The sequence below is a fragment of the Narcine bancroftii genome, chromosome 2 (assembly GCF_036971445.1).
Source record: "Narcine bancroftii isolate sNarBan1 chromosome 2, sNarBan1.hap1, whole genome shotgun sequence".
NCBI lineage: Eukaryota > Metazoa > Chordata > Chondrichthyes > Torpediniformes > Narcinidae > Narcine > Narcine bancroftii.
In genome coordinates, this window is record NC_091470.1 from 150,064,714 (window position 1) to 150,078,679 (window position 13,966).

Consider the following 13,966-nt stretch of genomic DNA (forward strand, 5'->3'; position numbering starts at 1 on the left):
CCAAGGCGCGGTGGGCGTTGCCGTTCGCCGGTCAACTGGGAACCTGCGGTTGCTGACGTGCGATTCCTTCAGCCAAGGCAAGGTTTGGAGAGAAATAATGATGGCTGATTTATAGCAACCTTGGCATGTGGAATGCAAACGACAATTACCAAAACAAAAACCCGACGGCAAGTTCATGACAATAAATTCTGAAGTAAGGCAACATCTGTGGAGAAAGAAACAGAATTAAGGCCTCAGGTGTCCCAACCACACTGCAACAATGACATTTCTACAATCCTTAATGTTTTTGAAGCTCTATGTTCATGGCATCATTGAATTCTTAACGACCCTGAATACATCTTAATTATTAACATTTATAGTAATTTCCTTGACTACAGAACTGCGTTACATCCATTCATCAAGCTCACCACCAATAAAATCATCTCAGAATTTATTGCCCTGTCTCATGCAATTCGTTGCTTGGCTTTGCATCACACATGCAAAGGTTACTATAAATTATATTTCCATAAATACACTGTTTTAAAAAATACATTAGTGGAAAAGGAGAGGAAGTGTCTGTGAAAGCCCTGCGGTTCTCCAGCTTCGGGTTGGACATCACTGCTCCTTCATCCCTGGTAACGTCGCTCCGTGCACTCTACGAACAACGAAGTAGTTCGAGACCCAGTATCACATCCTCAGGACAACTATGGTCACTTAGTAAATACAGCGTTGACTTAGCCATGAACAAAATCTATATAAACAATAGCAGGGGTCCGTCCCCCCCCCCCCCCCCCCCCCCCCGAACCATAATTTAGCCCCGGTCTTGATATGTCTGAAGCTCTTCACGCTGAAACCGGGCAAAATAGAGCATGTAAGATAGAGCAAAGAAATTTGGAAAAAGATTAAGCAGGAAAATAGTGAATGTACGATGTATTCATGCTGGATGTTAACACAAGCCTGTAGACTTCGTTTAGGATTAAACATGCGTAAATATTTGACGAAAGGTCGCTGACTTGAAAGGTTAACTTTGATTCTTTTTTACCTGGTCTGCTGATTGCTTCCAGTATTTTCACTTTTCTGTTTTAGATATTTAGCCTTTTTTTCTCGCCTTTTCGCTCTTGCTTTCTTCTTTGGACTTTTCTCTACAAGATACATTGCTGTTTTAGGATTTCACGGTTTCTTTTGTGTCACTTTCAATAACAAAAATATGTGTTTGTAATCGAGGCCGACTCCGCAATGAAATATTGCCAAAAGACGGTCCAGGTAAGACCGTAAGGATAGGTCTTGTCTGATTTTGGTACCAAAATAATGAGGGTTGAGGATGCTGGTGAACATTCGTGCTTTACAAATCACCACTAAATCTAAATTTAAAAAACACAAATGCTGGAGAAACTCAGCAGGTCAGACAGTGCCTTTAGATACCAAAGGTATACATCACCAACATTTCGGGTTGGAGCCCTTCAAAGTGATTAATTGTTGATACATGATTTTTAACCAAAAATAGACTTTGTTCATAATAATGTATTTACAAAGGGAACCCCTTTCAGAGTCGGTTCCCACCCTTAATTTCATATCCATACATTCCCATGACTGTGCATTGTGACATTCGATTATATTTACACCATTCCCACCACAAGCATCTTGTCGCTTCTCTCCACCCCCACCCCCATTTGTTTGAAGTGGAATGGGTCAAAAGTATGTACATTTGAAAAATCACCGCACTTGTAAAGCTAATTATAGAGAAATTTTGATAATATATGATAGGTCGCTGCATAAATGCTTTTTTTGTTTCCATGTAGGTGATGAAAACTTTAGACGAGATCTTCCAAGGTTTAATGTTTCATGCTATAACGTCCCTCCCATTTAATTCTGTAAATCCCCATTGGACGTGCACTTTTTCTTTTCCGCATGTTTTGTCTTTGGGTTGGATTTTTTTTTCAGTCTCAATCTGAAAGCGTTTCGTGCTCTGCCGCCCGATTGCTTTTTGCTGAGTCTCCCCCACTGTCGATTGTATTTCCTTCCCGCCTGTATGAGCTGTAGTGGCGGTTGTGCCTTTGGCAGACGGGACTCTCCCACTATCCTGTCTCTGAATGAATCGACTCTTATATATTGATATAAACAGTCAGCGGAGTCTCTCCCTCTGGCTCCCAGCCAGGCGGAGCTGTCAGTCTCCACTCTCCAGCTCAGGTAATACTAACCCATTTCAAATGCACTCGCCGGTTGCTGAAGCGACAGAAACGCCTGCTCTGATTTCCTTGCAATATTTGCAATCGGACCATGTTATTCGATTGAACCGCGGGCGACACACGCTTCACCTGTGATCAACAGGGAACCAGACTTGAATTTTCTCAAGCGGCGACGTTGGCAACTCGACCAACTCTATGCGAGGAAAGAGGATTTAAGCTCTTGGTTCCTCCATCAAATATCAGTAGACCGTAGGTGAATATTCAGTTCGTCTTTTGACTAGTTTTTCACGCGCAAACACGATCTTTTTGAACTTTTAAAGTTGCTTCCATCTCTATTATATTGCTTTTAATAGCATTGAATTTTTCTCCAGATATTCTCAGACTCTTCAGGATGTTTACTGTAGCATTTATTGTTTTGATTTATTGTTATATTTGCATTTATTTTTTTCTAAATTGAGGGTCTTTATAACGTCGGATATTTTGACGCTTTAATTTCTTTAATGAGGTTAAATGCTATCGTTTCAATCCTTCTTCAATTGCAGAATATCGCGCATGAGTTTCCTTTAATGGAAAAGACTCCCATAAAAGACATTGTTACATACTGGTTAACAATTTGTGAATATTTATTAACTTCATAATATACAAAACGAAGAATGAATGGTTGTGGAGCTTTGTTTAATGATTTGTAACATATTTAATCTTTCGTTTACAACTATATTTTATGGTTTCAAAGCGTTCCTGTATTTAAATCTCGCCCTTGTACTTTAAAGGTTACCGCGGCGCGTAATTTTTTTTTAATTTTGATGCGCATTGAACAGAAATAATGAGGATTAGTACTGCAAAAATAACAAAGTTTGAAGAGCCATTGGAGCAGAGTTAATATTAACGATTTTTTCAATGTCAGGAATAGGCGAATCCAAATAGAGCCTTACATTGGCATTAAAATGTTGGCTGGTTAAAGGAGTGGAGATTCCAGTTCCATACTACTATACTTCCACTGAAAGAAAGGATTTCATGTCTTGTTTTAGCAGGCAGCTAGCATTGTATTCTGAGAGCATGAAAGGGACAATATTTTTTTAATATATCAATATGGATAGTAATGGCCATTCTTCCCAGTCAACCAGCAATGCCAAATTCATTAAATTAATGCACCCTCAGTTTTGTTTCAAGAAGCATAAAAATAAATCTGGGAAACAATTTTATTAAAGAATTATTGTCAAATACTTTAGCACAATATGTAAATTGTGTCAAAACACTCTGCCTTTTTTTGCTTCTGCATGCAATCAACATGACAACAAAGAAGCAACATTTTTCAAACAGTCAACAAGAATGGAAAATAAATTTTCAATCACATCTTTTCCATGAAGACAGTTTCTCTTTAAAGTTGAGAGCCTGTTGCTGTTTCCCAAGGTCAATGGCTTCAACTGTCATGGACACTATTCAACTTTATTTTCTTTCTTTGCATGCTGCCGTGAACTTTTTCCTTTGTTAGTTTTTAATTTGGGCTTGTTAGATTCTCTGCTGAGAACATTTTTGTGTGTTCCAAGCAGTTGATACTGCTTGGAGTAGGGAGTCTGTGAACAAAAAAAGTTTTGTCTGTGAACCAAGAAGCAATAGGTCATATTTTTAAAGTAAATTTCAGCACTTCATCTCTTTTTTCTATCAAGATAAGAGTGAGTAGTTTTATATAGAACATACAGAAGCTGTGTTGGAAGAGGGGTGGTACATTATTTTCCATATATCTTTGGCTTGGCTTCGCGGACGAAGATTTATGGAGGGGGTAAAAAAGTCCACGTCAGCTGCAGGCTCGTTTGTGGCTGACCAGTCCGATGCGGGACAGGCAGACACGATTGCAGCGGTTGCAAGGGAAAATTGGTGGGTTGGGGTTGGGTGTTGGGTTTTTCCTCCTTTGCCTTTTGTCAGTGAGGTAGGCTCTGCGGTCTTCTTCAAAGGAGGCTGCTGCCCGCCAAACTGTGAGGCGCCAAGATGCACGGTTTGAGGCGTTATCAGCCCACTGGCGGTGGTCAATGTGGCAGGCACCAAGAGATTTCTTTAGGCAGTCCTTGTACCTTTTCTTTGGTGCACCTCTGTCACGGTGGCCAGTGGAGAGCTCGCCATATAATACGATCTTGGGAAGGCGATGGTCCTCCATACAATGGGACTAAACACAGAACCTTTTCTTCATGTCATACAGACTGCATTCAGTATTATTATTCCTGTACATGTCACAGTGCACTCTTTATTTTTTTATTATGAGAGGAGTAGCACTGTTTAGAAATATTGCAGATAATTTTGCTGTATGGATGTCAGATTTCTAATTGCTTTGCAAGCATTATAATAGCAGTTTATATTTTTTGTCTAAAGGCTAATATCAAATTCAACCTCTTAATTGGCCATAAAAGATTAAATGAAAAGTGATTCAATAATTATTGCTGGTGTATTGTTTCAGGGATAGAAGAAATGCATAATAATAATTCCATAAGAATGGTGTGTAGAGAGATAAAAATGGGCATCAGGTTTTTCTTTGGCATAAAATAGTTGGAAAAAATGAAATATGGTAATATTTTCTGCTGTAATTTACAAATATAAAATCATGGGCGAAGTCAACAATTTCCTGAAAGGCCTATAATACTTTGTTCATATTCCTTCACAACTCCAACAACTCCTGTTCAATCTGGTATTGGCTTTTTGGAATTGCCATGTTCATCTGCAACCATGAGTTGAGAAATACAGTCCTCTTGTCAGGTGAGCTTCTGATCCACATATGCTCCTCCATAAAATTTACCAATATTATCCTCCTCAAATCTTGGTTTCTGAATGGGCCCACATGAACTCTTATGCTCTTTAGGCCTTTGGCAAAGACCTGCATGGCAAGTAAATCTGGAAGGTTAAATCTCATAGCATGCAAGGTGAGCTGGCCCATTGGATTCAAAACTGGAAGTGGAAGAAATCAGAGGATAGTAATGGAGGGCCTTTCAGGTTATTGCCTGTGACTAATTTGGTGCTGGGCCCATTTTTCTTTGTTATCTATATTAATGATTTGGATGGCAATGTAATTGACATGATCAATAAATTTGCAAATGACACCGAAGTTGGTGACATAGTGCACAGTGAGGAATGATATCTAACTTTACAACAGGATCTAGATCGGATGAGGAGGTGGATCAATGAGTGGGAAATGGAATTTAACTCTTACAAGTGTGAATTGTTGCATTTGGTAAGAAAAAAAAACAGGGTAGGATGTACAGAAAATAGCAGAGCCCTAGAGAATGTTGTAAAATAGAAAGACCTAGGGGTACAGGTGGATCATGCCATGAAAGAAATGAATCAGATAAACAGGGTGGTGACAAAATCATTGTCATGCTTTACATCATTGGGCTGCGTATGGGACACAAGAGTTCTGCAAATCCATAAGGGGCCTGGTTTCATCATTGCATGGTATGGTTGATGCCATGCATCAGACCAGAGTTCAATCTAGGGGATCTTCGAAATGGCTGAGAAGATCTTCTATTGATGACTTTTATCAGGAGTGTTGCTTAAATAGGTCTCCCAACACAAGAAGGAGGTATAGGAGCATCAAAAATCAGGACTACCAGGGTAGGAAATAGTTTCTTCCCCAAGCTATGAGATTGATGAAAAGTATCCTGCAACAAAGAAAATTATTCCAAAATATTGATATATATTTATTTTGAATTTTATCTTTATGTATATATGTGATTGTTCCATGTTGTGTATTGTGTGTGCACCATGGTGCGGAGAAATATTGTTTTATTGGGTTGTATATGTACAGTTAGATGATGATAAACTTGAAGTGAATGCTCCCAGTCTTTCTCAGGGAAAATTATTTAGAGGTAGAGGACATAAGTTTAAAGTGAGAGGGAAGGCATTTAAGAAGAACCTTAGAGCCAAGATTTTCATACTGCATGTAGTCCATTTATGGAACAAGTTGCTAGTGGAAGTTCTGGAACCAGGAACATTAGAATGTTCAAAAAGACATTTAGACATATATATATATATATATATATATATAAATATGAAGGGTTTGACCAAATGCAGACAAATGGAACTCGACCAGAATGCTAACTTGGTCAGCATTGGTGAGTTTAGGCTAAAGAGTCTGTTTCATGGTATTTGATATTATGTCTAGACCTGGTTTGTTCTGTGCAGACAAATAATTTTCAATCCTTTTCATTTCTTATCACTCCATATATGGAACATCATTCAAACTATTGTTGTTCATTTACTAATCCATGCTAGTTTCACTCCATCACCATGTCCTAAATAATTACACTGAAGACCTATGGCCATCATCCCCACCTTCAATCCTCCAAAATTCTCTGCACATTTAACACTTGTATTTTCTTCTCCATGTTTTTATTCACATCCTTTACTTTCAAAATCACTCCCAATAACCCCCTGTGATTCTTGATCACCTTCTCTCCTTTTAAGACTTATCCAAACCAAGCTTTTGATCAGCTCTCTTAATATCCATTGATTTGGGTTAGCATCCATTTTTTTGTCTGATTATATTTCTACACAGTGAGATGTCACACTATATTAAATGTGCTATCTTTTCAGAAGTTGTGGTTGCTGTTGTTGAAAGACAACGTAAGTGATGGTGTTGATTACTGAATGGAACATCTATTTAACCTACACTCAAGAATAGGTCAACAAAAATAAAGTTAGCAAGAACATGAAAGTATGTGTTGGACTAATTTTGCTATTCCAAGTTCAGATCCTTTCTAGGAATCAAAAGCCCCTTTTCCATGAGCATCCTGTCCCAGGAATTAACTGGGAATTTACTGGGACAGGGTCCAGTGGAAAAGAAACACTGTCCAAATGCTGACATCAAATGATGTCATTTCACGCCGGGGATTAACCACCTCTACCCCTACTCATATCCCTGTGTTTGCTGATGCCGGCGTGCTGATAAAACCAGTGAAAAAGGGACAGCAGAAAGACATCCATTCCATTAAAGGTAGAACACTCCGAATCCCGGGGATGAGTGGAAAAGCAAATAGTGTCCCAGTTAAGGGCGGCCCAAAGGGCTTCCTATCCTGGGACACTGCACAGCCAATTAACTGGGATGCCAGTGGAAAAGGGGCTAGAGCTTTTCCAAATATTTAAAGAATAAGTGAGTGTTGTAAAAAGTAAAAATACAAAGCTGGAGAAACTAAGCAGGTCAAGCAGTGTCCTTTATATAGCAAAAGTAATATATAATATATAACCGACATTTCGGGCTTGAGCCCTTCATCAAGGTATTGAAAAATGTCAGCAGGCTTCCAAACAAAAGAATAGAGGGGGAGGTGTGGTCGCAAATGGAAGGAGGTGATAGATGGAAAAGGGAGGGAGGGACAACAGCAATCAAAGGGAGTAGGAATGGCTAGGTGAAGGGAGGGGGAAGGAGGAAGGAAAACTGGAAAGGTGGAGGTAGAAGAGGAGAGCAGGTTAGTAGAAACCGGAAAAGTTGATGTTTAAGCCATCTGGCTGGAGAGTACCCAGACAGAAAATCAAGTGTTGTTCCTCCAATTTACGAATGGCCTTGGTGGGATAGTCCATAAGGCCATGGACAGACATATGAGTGTGCGAGTGTGACACAGAACTGAAATGGTTGACTACTGCGAGGTCTCTGTCACTGGTGTGGACGGAGCAAAGGTGCTCAGCCAAGTGATCTCCCAATCTGCGCCAAGTCTCTCCGATGTAGAGAAGGCCACAAAGGGAGAAGCAGATTCAGTAAATCAGTCCTACGGATACACAAGTGAAGTGTTGCTTCATTTGAAAGGCCTATTTGGGGCCCTGGATCGTGGTGAGGTGTGGGCTCAAGTGTGGCACCTCCTGCAGCCACAGGGGAAGGTGCCAGTGGGGTGTCAATTGGTGGGGGGGGGCGATAAGTGCACAAGGGAGTCACAGAGGGAGCGGTCCCCATGGAAGGCAGAGAGAGGAGGAGAGGGAAAAATGTTTCTGGTGGTGGGATTCAGTTTTAAGTGCTGGAAATTATGTGGGATAATGTGCTGGATGTGGGAGGGTAGGATGGTAGGTGAGGATAAGGGGGATTCTATGTTTCTTGCATCTGGGGACAGAGGGGGCAGGGCAGGGCAGGGCAGGAAAATGAGATGCAGGTGAGGGCTGATATGATGGTGATGCAGGGGAAGCCACATTTGTGGAAGAAGGCAGACAAAATGTATCTATCTCAATTCACTGAAGGCTGTGTTAGGGCAATGAAGGGATTGGAAAATTTTCATCATCATGTTTTGTTCAGAGTTACCTCCCAACATATGAGAAGTTGGTCATGCTTTTCATCTCTTTGTAAACCTTTATTAATGGAGGGTAGTGTTGTAGAGTTTGAATTAATACAAAATAAAACCTCCCTTCACTAATGTAATGAGGTAAAACCCCTGGTATCTGGCACCTATGGGGATTGATAGATGCTGGATAAGCAAGTTTTTCAGTTGCTTGAGACTCACCCTTACAATGCCTAATACACTAGGATTAAGAATAAACAGTTTAAAAGACAATGTAAAATGTAAAGTAATTTGTAAAAAAAAATCAGTATTATTGTCCTTAATTATGTAAATGAACATTAATCTGGTAATTCCCATAAATTATAAAATTTAAATTCTAACCCTGGTCACTAGCACTGTAACAGCATTGTAATAACCGCTACGCAAACCATGTCACCAACATAATTAAAACCCCTTCCCCAGGTGTACAAATAATGCCTTACTAATATTCTTAATGATATACTAATAAAGATAAAGACTCTTACTAAGCAGGGATAAGAAGACATTTTAAGAAAGTCACCCCAACGGTGAACGGCATCAACCACCTCTTCATCCTGGGTGACACCATTTTATTCACACACATCTTTATTCAAACAGCTGCTACAAGCAAAGCACGACCAAGTCACTCCACTGGTTGAATATTTGCTCCCATCTTCACCAAAGGTGTTACTTCAGAGAACATTTACTTTTACAATTTTAAACTTCTGTTCACATTTTTATTTCACCTTAGTCATCCCACTATCTATTTATTTATTTATTTGCCGGTTGCCAATTGTTTGAATTTTGGATAGCAGGAGTTTACTGTATTTGCAGTATAACTGCACCCTTGGTCATGACTTGTCACCTTTCTAGATTCCTCAATCTCTTCACTGACTTAAAGATGAACATCCAATTTTTTGCACTTTCATTTGATTTTTGTAAGCTCTCCTCTACTGCACATCACTTCCATATTTAGAACTATCTACAGTCAGTATCTTTTTTCAGTAGTGAAAGAAACATATAGTGCACCATGGCAGGGTTGGCATCATGGGTGGGAGGGGGGGCATTCACGGGCCATGTCCCCCCCCCCCAACCATCAAGTTATTGTGTCCCCTTAGCCAAAACGAATGATTGGCACACGAAACTGCCACATGAAAACTCCCGATTAGATTTGTTCTGAATCCAAGTCTGCACCTTGGAATGTAGGATGTGGCTTTTTGTATGCAGGAACCTTAAGCCTGTCTTCTTATTAGCGAAAGTGAGAACGAGTGAGAATGAATAGAAGCATCTCTCTGAGGGAGAGGAGGCAGTTGGTGAAGAGAGGGTGCTATGGTTGAGGCCTAGGATTGAAGCCTACGTGGTTTAAAAAAAACAGGCTTGGAATATGCCTGCTTTCGAATGTGCACATCCAATAGATGAGGATCTGTTTATTACATATACCTCTCATGTAAGGTATTTTGTTACTGAGAAAGATACTTACCCTGCAACTGTGTTATTGTTAAATTGGTGTGGAGCATTTTGAAAAAAAAAGTCTGGAGGAATCGCTGTTACAAATATTTGCAAAGATATGCAAAAATACACTATTTTGTTTTTATGTCTTTCCATATATGAATTTTAAATTGCAACATTGATATGCCCAGTGGATATTCTGAGCCTATGGGTGACCCCAGTGGATATTGTGTTGTGTTACACCAGTTGTTACCAGGGTGATGTATGTAACAAAATTGGAACGGAGCAGGTGAAATCAAGCTAAGTGTGTAACCTGCTGTTTAGCTAAAATGTAACATTTTTGCTTGTATGGAAGATTACTATAAAGATTTTAAAAAATTTTAACAATTAGGAAGTAACTGAATCAAACAGAAGCATTTCATTCATTGGGATTGAGAAACAACTGTTTATTTCATGCAAAGATTGTTGCAGATAGGGTTATAAAGTTATTTTCAGGTATAATTATGATAATATTATGTGAGTGTATTTTTTCAACAAATCTGAGAATGATAGAAATTTGAAAAGATTTTAATTATTTCATATTTTATCTATTATTTCTATCTTTCTCAGAAGAATGATATTCAACCCTTTGGGCTGGCTCTCAGAGCAATCTAATAAATCTTCTCACTTCTTTCCCTGAAACATTCTCTCACATGTCATTCAAACCCATCCTCCTACTATCCATATATTATATACCTTCTCCACCTATCATCTCCTGCCTTTGCCAACACCCCCCCCCCCACCCCACATCCTTTTGTTTGGATGCCTGCCAACATTCTCTCATGGCTCAAGCCCGAAACATCAGTTATATATTTTTACCTTTGCTACAAATCACTGTTTGACCTGCTGAGTTTCTCCAGCATTTTGTGTTTTTACTTCAATCATGGTGTCTACAGATTTTAGTTATTTACGCAGGTGTATTTTAAGTCATCAATTAACCTCCCAACCAATGGGAGGAATCTAGAGCACCTAAATCATTGGAGCAAATTCAGTCATTGAAGCTTTAAGTCATCAGTCCTGCTACCTGTGCGCCTTTGTGGATTCAGGTATCTCTAATCTAGAGTAGAGTAAAGCTTCAATGACTGAATTTGCTCCAGAGTAGTAATTTGGAATGTGAAGTCCAGACAATTCAGATATTAGCCCTTTTTACACAGAGATCCTGGGATACTGCCATAAAGAGGACCCTGTAGCAGCTCGTGGCCGTTGCCGCAGGCCGACACAGAAGATGCCGTTTGAACACAGCAATCGAGCGGGCTGCACGAGGCATCAGCAGCCTGTTCCCATCGGCTGCTGCAAAACGGGATCTGCCAGCCAATCGCCAGTGATGGATCACAAAAGGGCCATTTGGCATCCAGGGCAGCACAAACCCCACCCATTGATGACACTGCAGCAAACAGGCCGATCCAGCCAATCACTGACAGTGGGACACCACTCAGAGCCTGAAGGGACACAGGTTATTCCCGTTGGTCACATGGCAGCAGGGTCTGTCTGACTATATAAAAGAGAACAGCTAGTTCATTAAATCAGTGTCAATTGCACTCCTTGTTGCGTGTGTCTTATTTCCAAGCTAGAACCTCGAGACACACCACAAACCGTCATTAAGCTGGCTTTGATTGTTTACACTGAACCAAACAATGCCGGCATAATGCTGCCCCAGTGTGTCATTTTACACAACATTCTGGCATTCCGGAATCAAAAGAGGTGGGACTTGTAGCATCTAGTGTGATGTATAACATACACATACACATCCTTTCCCATCCTGGTTCCAGCATGCCGATTCGCCCTTTTTACATAGGTGTTAATTCGGTGTTATGATGACCAGCTTAAAGGTGGGGCTACAAGGCCCCCCCCCCCCCATTACGTGTTCGTACCTTTGACACAGAAGGTGTGATGCAATAAAGGTGCAATATTCCCACCTTGAAGTGGCTGTGTAAAAGGGGCTATTGATTGGCTTGTCGTTTCAATATTGTGTTTCTGGAGATTTGGAAAAGGATATTTCATTGGTAAATGAATCCTAAATTAAAGTGTTTCTTCAAATACAGCGAATATTGAGGAGATATTGGAATGAGAGAAAAGATTAATTGTGAGAGATAGAAATTTTTGAATAAACGTAACAGTATATGAAAATACATGATGGCTTTATTGGATATAAAGGGTTAAATATATCACTCTTCAGCATGTAAGGTCACTTCAGGAGCAACATGTTTCTCAGCTTAAGCATTCAATTGTTCACATCACCTACTGAAACCACTGCTATATATAATTGACACGTTGGCATGATGGCACAGCCTGTGTCTCCCTGGAGAGAAATTACTTGGGGAATGTGATGGTGTCATTGGGCAGGTGTGTGGAACATAATCACTGCTGGCTGCAAATTAATTTTGGAAATGTTGCTTTTATATAAGTGTGTGATGTGTACTTTAGTAGTGGCATACACTGACGGCCAGCAGGCCCTTTTCTTGATTTGTAGCCAGATGACCTTCATCCAAATATGTTGTGCTGTACAATAACAGAATCATGAGAGGTTGATTTATTATTTTGCTTGGCCTATTGGTGGTATTTTAGAATAATATTCCATAACAATCTTCTCCCACTCCTGTTATAAACTCAAAGAGTCGTCCTTTTGCCTTCTCCCTATCCCTATTGATTTCACTCTTTCTCTAACCAGTTTTACCTTTCATTGATCTGCATTCAGCAACATTCAATACTTCCTCACTATGTGATAGATTTGAAAGTGTTCATAGGAACAGTAATCCAGTTGGAGAAAGTTATACATAGAGGAATGAATAAGGAATAATGCTAACTTTGAACATGTCACCATCTGCCTTCCCCATCATTGACTTCATATTCGTGGTATCTTCAATAAGTAGTATTTCCAAATCCTCTATAAAGAATATGACAGCCTCATGAGCTTACATCAATGTGGAGGTGGTAGGATTCAATAAAAAGATATTTCTCTGTGTATGAGTAAGATTTTGTGATATCATCAGGGTAATTTCATTTTAAGATATCCCAAGCTCTCGGATAACTGTGTGATTGGAAGCAAACCCCAAAATAACCATGTCAAATTTCACTAATTCAATCTTCAATCATTGAACCCTAATGTTGCCTTAATGAATAAGGGCGGCATATTTGGCGTAGCAGTTACGGCAATGCTTTTACAATGTCAGTGATCGAAACCAAGGTTTGAATCCCTCACTGTCTGTAAGGAGTTCATATTTTCTCCCCATGTCTGCATGGGTTTTCCCCTGGGGGTTCTCGTTTCCTCCAACCATTCGAAACATACGGGGGTTGTAGGTTAATTGGGTGGCACTGATTCGTGGGCCAACATGGCCTGTTACTGTGCTGTATGTCTAAACAAAAAAACACATGACTCCCAGAAAGAGGAAGCTTGCTAATGGAGGGAATAGTTGGGAATGTAAAAGGGAAATACAATTTTTTTAATAAGTGCAATGAATTGCAGAATGTATATTCGCATTCCAAGAGAATGAACAATATAGAATGAACACCAGAAACCCAATACATTGAAACAGTACATCAAAGAGAAATGAAGCCTTTCAACCCAATTGTCTAAAAACCTTAAGATCCAGTAAACTGAAAACTCTACAAATGGCATTTAATGAAAGTTCATGCACTTCAGCAAAGGGATCACAAAGAAGAATATTATCTCTAAATGGAAAGAGATTGCAAATGAGTGAAGTTTTGAGGGACCTCTGTATTCTAATGCATGAATCACAAAGTACTAGCATACAGATCCAACAAGTACCACAGGGTTGGCATCCGTGGGCATTTCCCCCAAGTGGAGTGCTTTGCGCCCCCTCCCCCCATATGATCACAACCATCGCTCACTGTTAGACCTGCCCCCACCCCCTCCGGTGTCACTAGCATTCATCAAGTGTCACTAGTGGCTAGTGCCGCTTGGCATATAAGATGACCCATGAAAAGCAGATTTGGTGTATGTCAAACCTTGAAAAACCAACAAAAAAACCCAACTGTGATAGACTTTCACTGAGATTTTTATTGAAAACAACAGCACATTTCGAACCCTTCAGA

At 39.9% G+C, this 13,966-nt stretch overlaps 1 protein-coding gene across 3 annotated transcripts in view; it reads left to right on the top strand.

Moving 5' to 3' along the window:
- The first annotated feature begins 2,016 nt into the window (after positions 1-2,016).
- tp73 (tumor protein p73) overlaps positions 2,017-13,966 on the top strand; it is a 124,616-nt gene continuing 112,666 nt past the window's right edge. For 2 of the 3 annotated variants that reach the window (XM_069918540.1, XM_069918542.1), the window contains exon 1: positions 12,197-12,256. In XM_069918540.1, coding sequence (XP_069774641.1) covers positions 12,240-12,256 — 17 coding nt within the window. In that variant the 5' untranslated portion in view covers positions 12,197-12,239. Of the gene's footprint in view, positions 2,167-12,196; positions 12,257-13,966 lie in introns of those variants that run through there. The other variant, XM_069918543.1, reaches the window with a different exon arrangement.